This window comes from Hylaeus volcanicus, chromosome 8, assembly GCF_026283585.1.
Source record: "Hylaeus volcanicus isolate JK05 chromosome 8, UHH_iyHylVolc1.0_haploid, whole genome shotgun sequence".
Taxonomy (NCBI): Eukaryota; Metazoa; Arthropoda; class Insecta; order Hymenoptera; family Colletidae; genus Hylaeus; species Hylaeus volcanicus.
Genome location: NC_071983.1, coordinates 16,649,594 through 16,666,431, shown reverse-complemented (window position 1 = coordinate 16,666,431; position 16,838 = coordinate 16,649,594). Strand labels below are relative to the sequence as shown.

Below are 16,838 nucleotides of genomic sequence, written 5' to 3'. Positions count from 1 at the left end.
GTATTGGACCCCTCAAGAGGTATACTCCCCCCCCCCTCCTCCTCCCCCTCAAGAGGTGTGATTGTTATTCATTTTCCAACATAAACATTATCATTGATTTCTATGATCAATACCCTGACTAAACGTTTTCAGGTCCTCACAATTCGTTAAGCCCCTATTAAATTTCATTTTAACGATTTCTCCATACTCTGACTGTACCACATTGGTTCCCATAGTGGTTAACCCATCAAGTCCTTGTTTAAAATTGTTGTGGAAATCATTGAGTATCTTGTTTAAACCCCAGTGGGTCCTATAATGATTCGCCTATCCAGCCCTGACTATATTTTAAAATGGAAACCTGTAATTGCCTTGTCGGGACCTTTTAGGGATGTATCCGGGAGAATCATATCATGGATTCCATATTAAAGCCAGTTTGGGATCCGAATATTATGGAGGTTTCCCTTACTATTTTCCACGCGGGGAGTTTCAATTATACGGACGCGTTGCCAGAAAGAGATCGTTCATTTCAGAAAAAAATCGTCGGGCTAGGATTGCTTTCGCGAAAGAACATTTAAACTGGATACCCCAGCAATGGTCCAGAGTAATCTTTACAGATGAATCAAAATTTAATCGATTTGAATCTGATGGCAAAGTATACGTGAGACGTCGCAAAGGAGAAGAATTTAATAACAATTGCATTAAACCAACTGTAAAAGGTGGTGGTGGGTCGGTACTCGTTTGGGGGACTATGACAGTAAAAGGTACACGTCCTATTCATCGAATAACTGGAATCATGGACCGATACGTGTATTTGGATATTGTAAAAAATGTATTGCTCTCTATTCGCCGAAGAATGCATGCCAAAGGAATGGATCTATCAAGCGGATAATGATCCGAAACACTCAGCAAAAGTCGTCAAGACATTTTTGAGTGACAATAATATTCGCGTAATGAAGTGGCCAGCACAATCTTCGGATCTGAATCCAATAGAGATGCTGTGGATTGATGTCGACAAACATGTACAGAAACAATAGGCAAAAAATATGGATGAATTGTACACTATCGTACAGGAAGCATGGAATTCGATACCTGCTAGCAGATGTGCTCGACTTATCGAATCCATGCCGCGAAGGTGTGCTGCAATTATCAAAAATAAGGGTTTACATACGAAATATTAACAATATTATAATTATGAGTTAAAAAAACATGTGAAAATATAGACGTTATACATATATGTACTTAAGTATGTGTCCGCAGAAAACTTGGCACTTCGTTATAAAAATATAAAAAACTTTTTAATTATAGTAAATTAAGGAAAGCTATTTTGACATTTTATTACGTATATTGTAAACTTATAAAAAATGTAACTGATTTTCTTATACTTGTTTAATGTATAAGTGTACAGAAAATAATATTTAATTTTATTTATTGTACGTAAGTATATGGCCGCCACTGTATATTTCTATGGCCTTTAATTATTTCCTTTATTATCGGCTACTTGTTATCATTTTTGCGACGAGTATAAAGAATTCCTGTAGATTGAATCAGTTAGGTCGGCACCCTATGACCCACGTAACATATAAGTCAAGCGGTGACCTACGATGCTATAAGTGACCGATAAGCTAAATACAAACTTAAACAAGTAATTAAGGAATACATATAACCAATGAATTTTTATACGAAGGAAGACAAAATGTTCAACCGTGTAGGTAGGCATCTTTAACAATGGATTCTTTTATTTTTGTATAAATTATATACGTGTATATTTTTGTTTATTTACAGGATGTCTGGAGACGGCGATCTCCCGTGAAAATCGAGGGGGGGGACAAGTTTATACGCGCATCATCCTAATGTGCGTGGAAACCACGCCTTAGTCCTTTGCTCTCGGACACTGGGTAGTGGTAGTCAAGTTTTTCGGCAGCGGTGAGCCGTCCAGGAGTCGCGTGAGTATTCGTTCGCGCCAACGCATTCGAGTCGGATCGTTCGATCGGGTGGCATCGCGAGCAAACTACAACGTGCCCGTAAAACCGATCTCGGTCGATTTCAAGCAATCGTCACTCGAAACGATTCGTTCGCGTCGAAATCATCCGGGCTCGACGTTGAACGGGAATCCCCTGTTATCCATGCGACTGAAACGAATCGCTAAAATCGAGAGAGTGCCTCCGAAATTTGAATTCCTCCTAAATTCCGTAAACGGCTGACCCAGACAGTTTTCACCTACATAATCGTTCGGCCACCGATATTAGGACCCCGATCACGCGTACGCCGGTAAGTACTTTGCCATTCCGGCAGCGTCTATTACAGTTTATGTATTTATCGGACAATCCATATGTGTTAATTCCATTTGGAAGAGGGAAATCTGTTAACGGTTTCGACGTTTCAGGTAAATGCAAAAGGCTGAATGGTTAAACCAGTTTACGAAAGTATCGTGAATCGAAGGTTCAAAAACGCTACTTGTTTCACGCGTGAATATTCATTTACAATTTTACGCGTTTCTTGGGACGTTTTCTGGTTAATTCGTGATCCTATGTAATTATTCGAGCCGAATTTCGCTAACTGATTATGCCGGTTTTTATTTTTCTCTCGAACCGAGTCCTTGGGGGAATGTTATTACATATGCGCTGGGCATACTTTGTCTTGAGATTACTTTTAGTCTCTCCGGTTCTTTGCTATTTCGCTGTCATTTCGATATTCGTTCGCCATTTAAATAAACTCGCTACGGCTAGAATAAACGCTTCTTTTGTTACAAGTAGACTACAGATTTTATGCATTTATGATAGGATCGAATGTAAGAAATGTATGCCGAACATGATCGAAAATTACATGGTCTTACGCAAAACCAATTGAACTTGTATCCGTTGTCACTTATCTATTAAATAATCTATTATCTAGCTAAACTGCCATTAAACGTCTAACAAGTATAACTACTAAATCTATGTACCACTGTGTTTGTGATCTTCTCTTTAGTCTCCTTTTTTCTCATTGATTTCCTTTTCTTCTCCATTTCCCTTATCCATTCTATCACCTTTTCATCTGCGCTCTCTGTTACTATTTTTCCTCTTTTCTCTCCCTCTTCTAATGCCTGACATTCTTCTATCTACTACCTCTTTGTCCTCTTCTCCTATTTGATATCTACCTATTCCCTTCTTTCAAATTCCCACTAATTAATACAACATATTCTACATAAATTGTATATCTATCTTCTATCTTCTTCTTCTATCTATTCTATCTATCTATCTATCTTCTTCTTCTGTATAAATAAAGTTGAAGTGTCCGTCTGTTTGTTCCGGTTAATCTCCGAAACTACTGAATCGATTTTAAAATTTTGTTCGCTAATAGAAAGCTGCACTATCGTCACATAAAATAAAGAATTGGAATTGAAAAGCTACAATATCCCTGAATAACATAGGCTACGTTTTATTTTGATTAAGATACGTTTTCAATTTGAAATCTCAAAATTTGTGTCATCGTTATATAATTATCGTTCTCACAATGAGAAATATCGATTGAAACATCTGAGTTACAGAAAAAAAAGACAGTCACCTATTGATTCATGAAGGAATACACGGTCAAATAGTCAGTCGAACGCGAACGACATAAAAAATAAATAGTATTCCACGCGGAAGAAACCGCGGGGCACAACTAGTATTGAATATTTTCTATGTTGTGTACGCCGTATATGTATAAAATTCATGGTCCAGTTGTACACGTCCACCAATGTATCGTTAAAAAACGAACATCACCGCGTGAATAAGGAAAAGAAAGGTGTCTGTGTTACTTACGAATTCTTCGTAGATGAACTATTTTCATATTCCCGATGTTTCCTGGTATTCAAACAAGTTTACGCGCACGAAGGGCTTAGGTGTTCGGAGAACCCGACACTTGGCTTTACGAAGATGTATTCATAGTTTCGCGAAAGGATCGCGGTTCGAGTAATTTCGAATTCCGGAGGTAGACGCGACCATTCTTTGTTCAGCGGTAGCTTTTATCCGTCATCTATTGTCAATTGAAACACCTGTTCCAAAGGCATTTCGTCCTATACATATTCACCAGTTTTCACGATGGACATGGCGATTTTATTTTGTCTTGTGAATCGAAACGCACTCGAGATTTTCAAATGTGCTGTCAACAGTGAACGTGATAAAGTAAAATAATGTCGCGTCGCTATTATAGATAGATAACTACTTGTAAATCGTGCGAATGAACGAAGGTTCTGCATTGAGGAAGGGCGTGAAATAATTTGGACGATGGCACACATGATTCACAACATGCGCATCCAGATTCCAATCAACGACCTTCACCTTCGGCAATATTCACGATTCGAGATGCACTGTCCCCTTCAAAATCCTTTTAACTCCTTTTAAGTGTTATCTTGCGGCTGAGCTACGTGGGCGACTGCCTTTAATATACATACTTATACTGCGATACAGATGAGAGAATTTAAAGTAATGCAGCCATTATCCTTCAAACGCTTTGATTTTTTTTTTTTTAGCAATAGAATCATCTACTCTCACTTAGGAAGTGATCTGGGAGATATTTTTATTTCGACACCTCTGGCATGATTTACTATGTTATTGTGACTCGTCCATTATGGGATGAATGAAATTTCTGAGGAAGATTTAGCTGCTTCAGTGGCAATTCATCCTTGGTCTGTTATAATGCGACTATTATTCTTCAAACGCTTCAAATTTTTTTTACAGCAATAGATTTATCTACTTCCCACTTAGGAGGGATCTAGTTTCTTCAAGAAAGACATTTTTCTTTTGACACCTTTGACATGATTTGCTACGTTATGGTGACTCGTCTATTGTGGGAGGAATGAAATTTCTGAGGAAGATTTAGCTTCTTCAGTGGCAATTCACCCTCATTTTCGTAAGGCGTTCCCTCGCGTATCGGCTGTCGCGGTTTGAGGTCGACCGCGGTAATGTGGTTATAATCTTCATTCTCGAGTATAAAGTAGCGATTCGTTTAACGCTGACACCTGTCGTCGGTGCTCGGCTTACTTACGTGCGTAACTGTCACTTCATTGAATCCATACATCACAATACAATTATTTCGATTTTTCTTGACATTACTTTTTGCCTTACATAATTCCTTAATTTTCGCTTAGTTCGCGTGATCGTAACTCTACACATTACATTTAAATTAGTCTCGTGTTTGCTACTCGTCTGCTAGGGGCCCAGTCTGGGGCCCGCTGACCCTCCTCTAGCTAGGATACTCCGGGATCGCTAAGCCCGTACTGCAGCTGCCATATTCGCATGCTACAGCCCCTGAGGGTCACACTTACTACCGTTATGATCGCTAATAAAGACGTTGCTTTGTCGTTAAACATGCGAGTAACGAGGTAACAATAAGTTGTACGACAATTAAGATAATGTAAGGATTATATGAATGAAGAATTAAAGTCGACCACACGATTATTGTACCCTACTGAACTAAATAACCGATTAATAATAATTTCTAACGTGATTATATTTGAAATTTGTTTAACAATCGAGTGCCCCTAACCAATGCGTCATTGTTATGTGTTATCGAATGCAGGAGATTGAATTACGTTTGAAATAAAAGTCCGAGTCCGGATCATTTGTGTTCAGACACATGATAAGTGTTTCGGTTAGTGATTCTTTTATCTAGCAATTAATTTATCGACGCGTTCACGTGCAAAGACGTTAACATTGGATCGGTTTAATGTCAACTTTAATGTATGTTAATCTCATTCAATATTTTCGCTTCGCTTCAGTTGCGTGGATGTCAGCGAGACAGCGACAAGCGGAAACGAAAGGGTATACGAATTTTTCATCGTTCTCCTTTTAATCTACGCGACATTATTTTGTATTTTGGCGAAACGTCGAAATTATGGAAACATGATTCTCGAGATGGTATCCAGCAGGACAAATAATAAAATTAAACATAGAACAGGAACACGTTCCAATAAACTTTATGCTCTGATAGAATTTACGCTCTTTAGGTGTCGAAGGATAATTTAAAGAACTTTAAATTTCTATAACAGGAAACCATAAGAAAAAGACAGTAATAAATTCCAGAAACAATCTGTGAATGATCCAGGTTACGGACAAAAAATGAACCAATATTCACCGCCCACATTCAAAATAAATATAACAATATATACACCAACCAAGGAATTTATACGAAACGGGTTTGTCATGGTAATCGCAAAAGCAGAATTTCGTTGGACACCATCGACGTTCTTCTCTGTAATGCACGAGTGAATTTTTATGTTTACACTTCTGAAGTGTACGCATTAATTTGCGTATAAAATTGGGTTTGGACGCCTTAATAAAATTGTTGAATTAAATAAGTAACCCTGTAATCTATATAGGGAAAACGAGAAGCTTTTACTTTTAAATTAAACTATGGAATTCGTAAGATGCTTCAATGAATAGGAAAGTGTCACAGTTACCAAACGATCGCGTGTAACAGCTGATGTATGATACAATAAGCAGCTTTAGAATCACCTTTATTGTCGTAATCCGACCCGATTGGCGCTATACATACTCCAGCGTCTACTTTCTTACGCAAGATTCCGTTGCTACTAACTGATTCAAGGCCATACATCTGCAATTTATTCACGATGTCCCCTAATTCATTTGCTATAATACTTTAAAGCAATTGGAACCGGAACTCTGAGGCACAATTAAAACCACTACCAATCCTGTCGGAACGGAATTTCCACAATGATTTAAAAATAACACTGTAATCTATATTATGTGTGAATTCTGTTTTAGGCAACCATGATCACCAGATCTCGCTGCCCCGATATATGGTTCCTAGTATCCTGTTTCTTCCTGCAGGTAAGTATTCGGCGTAGAAATTAATTCTGGGGCTTCGCATTCAATCATTTACAACTGTAATTTAAATAAAAATAATTATCCTCCATGTTTGTCACGTTAATAAATAATAAATTGGGGCTTCGCATTCAATATTAAGTTTTCCAACTAATACGTGCTTTCTTGGACTGTGCGAGAGAACATTAGGTCTGAGAAAGTCAGAGAATTAATTTTTACGGTCAATAAATTCAAATAATTTTTAATTTAATAAAATTGAGTGTTAACCACTAGTTATCCTATTACGTGAAAACTCTTTTATCCGAACACTTTAATGTCCTAATAATCCCTTCAATCTTATTTGTCCTAACTAATCCCCCCCAAATTAATCCACGTTGGTTCTTCTATTCAGGGTGTCCTAAAAATGTTGTAACACATTGAAAGGGGTGGTTCGGGAGGTGATTTCGAACAACTTTTTCCTTAGCGAAAATGTTTGTCCGAGGTTTGGTTAAAGAGATATTAAGAGAAAACCCCGACCAATGAGAGCGCGCGTATACCGTTGGAGCGGCCGTGGTAGCGAAGGCTACGAGCTAGGCGACTGCGTCAATATCCTACGATGCACGTCGAGTCACTTGTTCGCGTACAAGCGTGGCCGCTTACCACATAGCCTTCGCTACCGCGGCCGCTCCAACGGTATCCGCGCGCTCTCATTGGTCAGTGTTTTTCGTTAATATCTCCTCAACGAAGCCTCGGACAACATTTTCGCTAAAGAAAAAGTTGTTTCAAATCACCACCCGAACCACCTCTTTCAAGGTGTTACAACATTTTTGGGACACCCTGTATTTACGAACTAGTATCACCATCCTCAAAGATTGTTCCTGGAACCACAGAAGTGTAACATTAATTCAGCACACTTCGGTTATATAATAAACACATCACCGCTTTTATCGATTAGTTTCAATTTCAAGACAAATTACGGTTGTCGTAATTTTCGTCCAGGCGTATAATCACGTTGGCCACTGGCGAGGAAAGTTTACAACAACACGTTTTCCAGAGGGCTCGTTTAAAATTATCCAACCGACCTGTCAGTTGCGTGATTTACTTTTACGCCATCGCGTTTCGCAACGCACACGACCTACTGTTTATTTTGTTTTAAGAAAACTGCATACTCCTTGCCCGTGGCCCTCGATGAGGGCCAAGCGATATTCCACGAAATTTCAAGAATACCTTTTAAACCAGTCGCGAGTTAAGTTATGGAAGCCATTTTTCATGCGCGCCCATAATAATGCTTCGAATCATGCTGTTACGTGAAATCCAGCACAAAAGATTCCTTCGATTTATTCTTTAATTAAAAAATCTGTATTAAAGTTGCCCGTGTTAAAATTCTTTGGATTTTTCTGATAATTAATTATGCTATATATCAACTGTAAAGCGCCCCTTGATACCATAATAGTGCTTTGAATCTTGATGTCATACGAAATTCAGCACAGAAGATTCCTTTAATTTATTCTTTAATTAAAAGTGGCTGCCTGTGTTAAAATTTTTGTGAAATTTTTCTGAAATTTTCATGTGTCTGGACAAACGTTTTTATATATGCTATATATCGATTGGAAGGCGCCTCTCGATAAGCATGATACGCTCAGGTTTTGTGGTTACCTTCAATCTTGTAAACTATTCGTCGTAAAATACTCGAGGTGTTTGGAAGAATAAAACCTGGCGATTCTAAAGGTTCTGAGTCCCATTCACGTGAACGGGCACGGACGACTGATGGATCCACCTGCTCGGAACAGCATGTGGCGTTTTGGATTTCCGAATCCTGTCAATTACAACGACAACGAACTCTTTTGCGGTGGCTACGCGGGTGAGTTACTCGATAATTAAATATATAATAAGTCAATGAGGTTTAACAAAATGAAAAATTTGAGTATCGTTACCGTTATTGTCTTGACGAGTTCTTATAGGAGCGTTACTGTTTAGTGCAATGGGTGCAGAACGAAGGTCAATGCGGAATTTGTGGTGATCCCTATCACCTGAACGAGCCAAGGCCCCACGAAGCAGGCGGTGACTATGCAAGAGGAACTATTGTCAGGCACTACACGGCTGGTCAGGTGATTTGATTGTTATTTATACGGATGCTTCGACTGATAAAGAGAATGGAACTTTTTAACAAGATTCGAATATATTAATTGCTTGCATCGGTTCCACTCGTTTTTATAAATCCGGGAATGCATTGCAGGCGAAAGAGAAAAATAAGGGGTTCGTCCTGGTTGACTGTTTTCGAAACACACCTTTTTCAGGAATTCCTTCAGAAACTGAGGAATGGAATTTAATGGCTGTTTCGTTAAACATTTACTATCTTGCTGTATCACGCTGCACTCTTTTATCTTCTATCCTCTTGGAAGTTCTGCCTGGTCCCAGGGTCGCCTAAAAAAAGTTAAAGTTAGAATAATTCTTAAGGAATGCGTGTATAAAGTTATGGCTAATGGACAGCGAGTGCTGTTTGGTGAATTTTTTAAGATCGTACCAGTGAGACGCTGGAGCACTTAGCATGACTATCTGAAGGCATGCAGAGGCGGGCAGGAATAGATAAGTTCCTGGAGGATGGAATAGATAGGTGGGAAAGGAGTGTCTTGATTATTTATCAAGTTCCACGAAACTAAAAGTTTTCCAGTAGCGATTCAAATAATTAATAGATAATCGTACATCATTGTTACGTTACGTTTGTTGGTGTTATACGCGTACAGGATATCGACGTCGAGGTTGAACTGACGGCAAACCACATGGGACGATTCGAAATGTACCTTTGCCCCAACAATAATCCAAGGATGGAAGCAACTCAAGATTGCTTCGACAGGTAATCAAAATTCCCTGTATCTCGGGTATGTTATTAAAAGCAGTAAATCTATTGACGCAAATCTGTATTCTCGAGGTATCCTTTATATGTGTCTGGAACACGGGACGTTCGCTTCGAGATACCCGAAGACACCGAAAAGAAAGCCATTTTTCGGTACAGGGTAACTTTACCAGCCTACGTCACCTGTAGTCAGTGCGTGATACAATGGAATTATTACACTGGTTGGTATCGTTGTATTTATGTACTCGACACGTTGACTGCTAGACTGATCGTTGTGAAAATGTCTATACAATTAGAAATGATATAATCTATAATAAATATAATAAATATATTAGAATTTACCAATCCTATTCAGATTTATTTTCTTCGACACTTCAGCTTCGGAATAAATTTATTTAAATTCTCAGTGAAAATTCTTATCGCCCATATGTGTGCCGGCAGTCAACGTGTTAACTATTGCATGAATAAGGATTATTAAAAGTTTGGGGATTTCACCCTCACAGTCGAAACGTGTCTGGATCGTTAACGGAGTTTCATTAAAATCGGAGGCGGGCAGATTTTGTCCTTCCTCGCGAATGCAATATGAATGATTTATAAAGAGGGGGCTTAAATTTCAACGTACGAATAATACAGTAATGCCTCGTTAGTCGTCGCGAAGTTATCGGCACCGTTTCGTGGAACCGTTCGCGCGAACCAAGCCCCCGCGTTATTTACGACTCGCGATCGATGATGAATCATCGGTTGAACAAATCGACGAAGCAAGGAAACCGAAATTTCTATATTCTTCATTTTATTATCGTACTACTGTTTTAATTGGATGGACGAGATTTTTACGATGACGATGCCACCACATAATCGTAATTAACTAATACGGCAGACTAAACTTGACGATTGGCGATAGAAATTGAGCAGAAGGGTCATTGGACTCAACGCTACTTGACTATTTTATAGAAAACGAAAATGTTGATGCACTTGTGCTTTTAGAGGAGGAACTATACAGATTTTGAAATGGTAGAGTAAAAGAGCTACTCGGAAGGTGACTACTATGTAGATAAAGCAAATCGCTCTATTGATAACGTAGGACACTCTGTCGGTCAACATTGCGACCAACTTGAGTTCTGGTCCAAGCTACAGTTGCATGCAAAAGTTTCTGGCCAAAAATAATTTTCGTATTCAATTATGTATAATACGTGTAAAGCAGAAATACAAATATATCATAATAAAGAGCTTTTATTATAATATCGAAATGTACAACTCAAAAATTTGATACAACAAGTAATAATTATTTATAACAAAAATAACAATTTTTACTTCTTCATAAGTATCCGGTCAAGTACAACACATGAAGCAAAAACACAATAACTGAAGGAAAAATGTTCAAAAATGGTTACAAATGTAACATTATCGTCAATATTTAGTAACCATACCCTGTGAAGCTATCACGGCGACACATCGATGAGGCATCGATTCAATAAGTTTGATGATTCTATCTTGAAAGATATTTCTCCACTCTTCTTGAATGTTTGCCCATAAAGCAGCTTTATTGGTACAAGTAACAGTTCCTATTCTTAGTTTAAGCTCTTACCATAAATGTTCTATGGGATTCAAGTCTGGAGATTGATCTCAGCCAATCTAGAATTCGGATCTTATTCTTCGTGAAAAAGTTCTGAAGCAACCCAGACCGATGTTTTGTATCATTGTCTTGTTGAAATATCCATCTTCGTGGCAAATTTCGACAGGCATAAGGTAGCATTTGTTCTGATAGAATATCCCTATTCATAGGAGCATTCATAGTACCCTCAATTTTGTAAATTGGACCGACGCACAGTGCGAAATAAATGGACAAAATTCAATATTAGTATATATCACAATGTGAGGCAGATTTCTATCGTAGAAAATGTGTGTCAACGTGGAAATTGTTATAAATAATCATTTATTAATTATTTATATCCATAATACAATTTTTATCTTTAAACAAACATACAGACAAAACGGCAAAAAATATCCTGAGTTCTCAACATATTTGGATACATTATTTGTTATATTTTACGAAACTTACAAGTTTTCTTGCAAATACTTGCAACGTTCGGTTTTACATAATTTTTACCGTACTATTGGTGTAGGGTCGCAATTGGAAGTTAAAAATTCTGATTTAATTGATTTATGGATTTCTATAAAAATTATTTCTCAAATCCTTGGTCAAAACGAAGCATATTTTGTTCAATAACATATAGGAGCAACTTCTATTATTTATGAGAAAAAAATTCCTAAAGAATTCGAAATATGGACTAGTAAAGCGACAATTTTACAATATTACATCATTTTTCTGTATGATAATCATAAACTCATACATACCGTTGGATTCAGAATAAAAAAAACGCTTTTACTGATCCAGAAATAAATCAAAACTTTCAAAAATTTCGAGGGGAGGGGGGTAATTAAAAAAAAAAATCGTTCTTTTTTAGATTTGTTGGTATTGGTTTATAGGCCTCTAAAAACAGTGTAATGTTTGCTTGAACATTTTTTTGTAATCTCTAATCGTTTCCGAGCAAAAGTAAAAGGGGCGGCTCGGATAAAAGGGTTAATTTCTCTCTCAAAACGCAAAATTTGCACGTACTGAGAATGGTGTAATTCATAAGAAGGTCCCACAAACAAGTATACAACGTTTCATCAAAATCGGGATTTGTTAATTTTTTGTTAAATTTGTTAATTTTGTTGTGATTTTATTAATGTTTATGGTTAATTTTAATTTTTTTTTGTGAATAAATAGCAATATATTTATATTAGTAAAGAAATTTTGATTTTTGTCCACAATTTTGCTATTTGTCCGCACTGTGCGACGCTTTTCCAAGAAAATGCACCTCAAAGCATAATAGTACCTCCACCGTGCTTCACTGTTGGTATTTGATATCGGGAATCATTCCTAGTGCCTTGTGGTCGTCTAACATACCTTCTCCCATTTGGCTGACATTAGTCAAACTACTGTTTCACGTAGACTTACAGAAGTTGGAGTTAAAAAACCACTGATAAGTAAAAAAAATAAGAAGGCCAGATTAGAGTTTGCAAAGAAACACCGGAGTTGCACAGTTAAAGATTGGACGAAAGTGCTGTTTTCGAATGAAACTAAAATTAATTTATTAGGTTGTCCCGAAAGTTTGTTTCGCGCGTTGCACTCAATTATTTTATATGGTCGTGTTTATATAAATAGACAATTTAATTTCATAGATATTCATGTTGTAACAGTAATGGAGCAAAATGAATCGTGCACAATTCAGTAATGTAACATGAAACATAAAATATTGTGCATGTATTACTTATTAATAAAGCGAAAGAAACTTTTGGGACAACCTAATATCTGGAAATGATGAGAGAAGGTATGTTAGACGACCGCAAGGCACTAGGAATGACTTCCGATATCAACTACCAACAGTGAAGCACGGAGGAGATACTATTATGCTTTGGGGTGTATTTTCTTGGAAAGGCGTCGGCCCAATTTACAAAATTGAGGATACTATGAACGCTCCTATGTATAGGGATATTCCATCGGAACAAATGCTACCTTATGCCCGTCGAAATTTGCCACGAGGATGGATATTTCAGCAAGACAATGATACAAAACATCGGTCTGGGTTGCTTCAGGAGTTTCTCACGAAGAATAAGATCCGAATTATAGATTGGCCGAGTCAATCTCCAGACTTGAATCCCATAGAACATTTATGGCAAGAGCTTAATCTAAGAATAGGAACTGTTAATTGTACCAATAAAGCTGCTTTATGGACAAAAATTCAAGAAGAGTGGAGATGTATCTCTCAAGATAGAATCATCAATAGACTGCGGATCTTTATGCATTTATAGGAAATTTGAATATGCAAGAAACTACAAAATGTAAACAATACGCAAAAATATATAAAAGATTGAAAGTAAAGTTCATGTTATAATATTTACAGAATAGAATAAATTCTTATTTAGGTTCAATTTTCGTAGGCACGTTTGCGAAGATTTTATTTTGCATAAAGATCCGCAGTCTAATCATCAAACTTATTGAATCGATGCCTCATCGATATGCCGCCGTGATAGCTTCACAGGCTATGGTTACTAAATATTGACGATAATGTTACATTTGTAACCATTTCTGAACATGTTTTCTTCAGTTATCGTGTTTTTTCTTTATGTTTTGTACTTGGTCGGATACTTGTGAAAAAGTAAGAATTGTTATTTTTGTTGAAAATAATTATTACTTGTTGTATCAAATTTTTGAGTTGTATTAGGTTGTCCCGAAAGTTTCTTTCGCGAGTTGCACTCAATTATTTTATGTGGGCGTGTTTATATAAATAGACAATCTAATGTCATAGATATTCATGTTGTAACAGTAACGGAGCAAAATGAATCGTACACAATGCAGTAATGTAACATAAAACATAAAATATTGTGCATGTATTACTTATCAATAAAGCGAAAGAAACTTTTGGGACAACCTAATACATTTCGATAGTATAATAAAAGCTCTTTATTATGATATATTTGTACTTCTACTTTACACTTATTATACATAATTTAATTCCAAAATTATTTTTGGCCGGAAACTTTTGCATGGAACTGTATACTGTGGGTAAGCAAAGCGATTTGTTTTATCGACCCACAAAGTATCCTACATTAACAACCAGGTGCTTCCCATCATCCTCCACCCTATATTTTACATTTCAGCAATGCTATCGAGCATAATTTTTTAATAAATGTTAATAGGTAATATGTGGGGCATTTGTGAAAATGGGACCGAGGCTAGCGGTTGTGGTAAGCCAGAAACGTTTCGAAATTGCGCGGACGTTAGTATTGTTACGAGTACAGCTGGTGTGCCACCGCTCTTTGTGCAGCAGGATAATCCATTTTTGCTGCACTACAAAGACTATCGTTCGCCAAACAACATATTTCCACTTGTCGTCAGGTGAGCGTACTCCGAATTTAACACTAGGTTTGAGTAGATTTCTTATCAGATTTCTATCAGCGCAGTAATGTTTTAACGATCGAAGTCGATTGACTAAAATTAATCAGGAGCCTTGAGATGTTCTTATATGGATAAAAGTCAGCATGGTTAACGAAAAGTATGAATGGTTTCTATAAAATCGTATGAAATTTGGAATGGACCCGAGTGTTAAATCAATGGACATTTACCATAAAGTGGCGGCTACTATAAAGTGACTTTAATTTTAGGTCTCAGGTTTGCTTGCCCACTTACTTGTACCGACGTATACCTGGCATGAGCGAATGGTGTCAAATCAACTGTCTCCGCTACCCACCGAACTGTCCGTCGTCCATCTGCCTATGTCCGTGAGTAATTGCACCTTGATCCATCTAGAAACTTGGAATTTTTTTTAAACACCTTCTCGCGTCACCATCGGTCACGCCGATTTCAATAAAATTGATACGGAATGGCGTTAGCGAGGAGAGACGAAGACCGAATCGAATCTGTAACGTTAGATTCGTATCGCTTACGAGCATTATAGAATACAAAAAGGTCTTGACAGTCTTGATCGGTGTTGAAAGTGTTGGTCGGCCTTGATGGTTTGATCGGTCTTAAAAGTCTTGGTCGGTTTTGAAAGTTTTCAAACAGCCTTGAAATCCTCATCGGTTTTGAAACATTTCAACGAATCTTGAACACCGTGCATAAATGAATACATGAATTTATAGATTCATAAAGTGTTTCGATCATTTCTATCCCTTAAAATGGGTTTATTAGACTGTAATATGTGATCGAATCGCAGTAAAAATTCGCTAGAACGCCCAAGAAACATATTGCGTAATCTCAGAAGGAGGATCATAAATTTTTAACTATTCAAGTTATTTGATAGTTTCTTAAGTAACGAAGTAATCGTTTGGACAATTTTAATAGGGAACTTTGCGATGCAGTCGGAGAGATATCTGGAAAAGAAGGAGCGAGCGTTTATTGCATGGACAAGTGTCTCGTCTATCCACCCAGCTGTCCCCTTCATCGCTGTCGCTGTTATTAAACAAAATTCGAGTACAATTTGCAAGAAACCATCGTACGGCGAAAGTTGCGACAATGTTTTATTTAATTTTTCACAGGGATTATTACCGCCATCGTTTATAAGTAGATTGCGAATCTTTATACAAAATAAAATATTTGCAAACGTGCCTACACAAATTGAACCTAAACACGAATTTATTTTACTCTGTAAATATTATAATACGAATTCTACATTATTACATACTGTGTGCATTTTGTAGTTTCTTGCGCATTCAAATTTCCTATAAATGCATAAACATCCGCAGTCTATTTTAAAAAAAATTCAATCTAAACGCTATTGCCTTTCAAAGGTACTCTCGATATAGTTTCAAAAATAATTCACACCTTCGGAAGAATTGTAAAAATTTGGACGATCGTTGTTCCATTATATAAAGTGAAATAAAATCTTCGTCTGTACGAATCCACGCTACTTTCTTACTCCTAAACATACACTCTAAAATAAAACGAACCAGATCGTAAATTTTATGCATTTCTGACATAAATCAATCTAATAAACACACGTCAAACACAATCGAAATGTGCAATTGAAATAACTATGCAAAATGAAATATTGTTATTATAATAACTGCAGAATACATTCAACATTTTTATGCTATTGTACGTCACGAATGCGTAAAATCCTCGGTCTAAAAACGATCGACGAAGACACAGGTGCACGATGTCACGGCTGTGCCGGGGAGAAAGAGGTAAGCCAGGGATTCAACACGACGCACAGTTTAATGTCACTATAATATTTAATATTAGGACATTCTATTGACAGCTTATAACATTACGCATGTATCACATATTATATATGCAACGAATAACATATTTCCTGCTTTTACGTGTACGCAGACACACGTGAAACGCGTACACGTAAACGCAGCTACGTTCAATGAGAAATTTGCTCGATTCTCTCTACGCGGGATCACGGTGAATCATGCGATCGCAATATGCACCGTACGTTGAGTATCATGTCTTAATTTCTCAATGAAGACTCGTCACTCGTAGTTTATGTCGGCCTCTACTGACGCGAAACGGGTCGGCTCTGCTCCGTCGGTTTCTTATTTACTTTTTTTTTTCCATTTTTCTTCTTTGATAACTATACACTGTTAATACTTTACAAAACTATTTACACTAAAGCCTCTTTGTACTCTATAACGTGTCGTCTTACTCCTAAACAATAACGATTCATCCT

The 16,838-nt window shown here is 37.2% G+C and overlaps 1 protein-coding gene across 1 annotated transcript; it reads left to right on the top strand.

Moving 5' to 3' along the window:
- The first annotated feature begins 1,530 nt into the window (after positions 1-1,530).
- On the top strand, positions 1,531-16,742 carry LOC128880651 (uncharacterized). Its single transcript, XM_054130949.1, has 9 exons — positions 1,531-2,247; positions 6,726-6,791; positions 8,493-8,625; positions 8,742-8,872; positions 9,509-9,618; positions 9,694-9,839; positions 14,362-14,560; positions 14,827-14,943; positions 15,506-16,742. Exons 2-9 carry the CDS (start codon positions 6,732-6,734, stop codon positions 15,621-15,623), a joined length of 1,014 nt encoding a protein of 337 aa, XP_053986924.1. The 5' UTR covers positions 1,531-2,247; positions 6,726-6,731; the 3' UTR covers positions 15,624-16,742.
- The last annotated feature ends 96 nt before the right edge of the window (positions 16,743-16,838 follow it).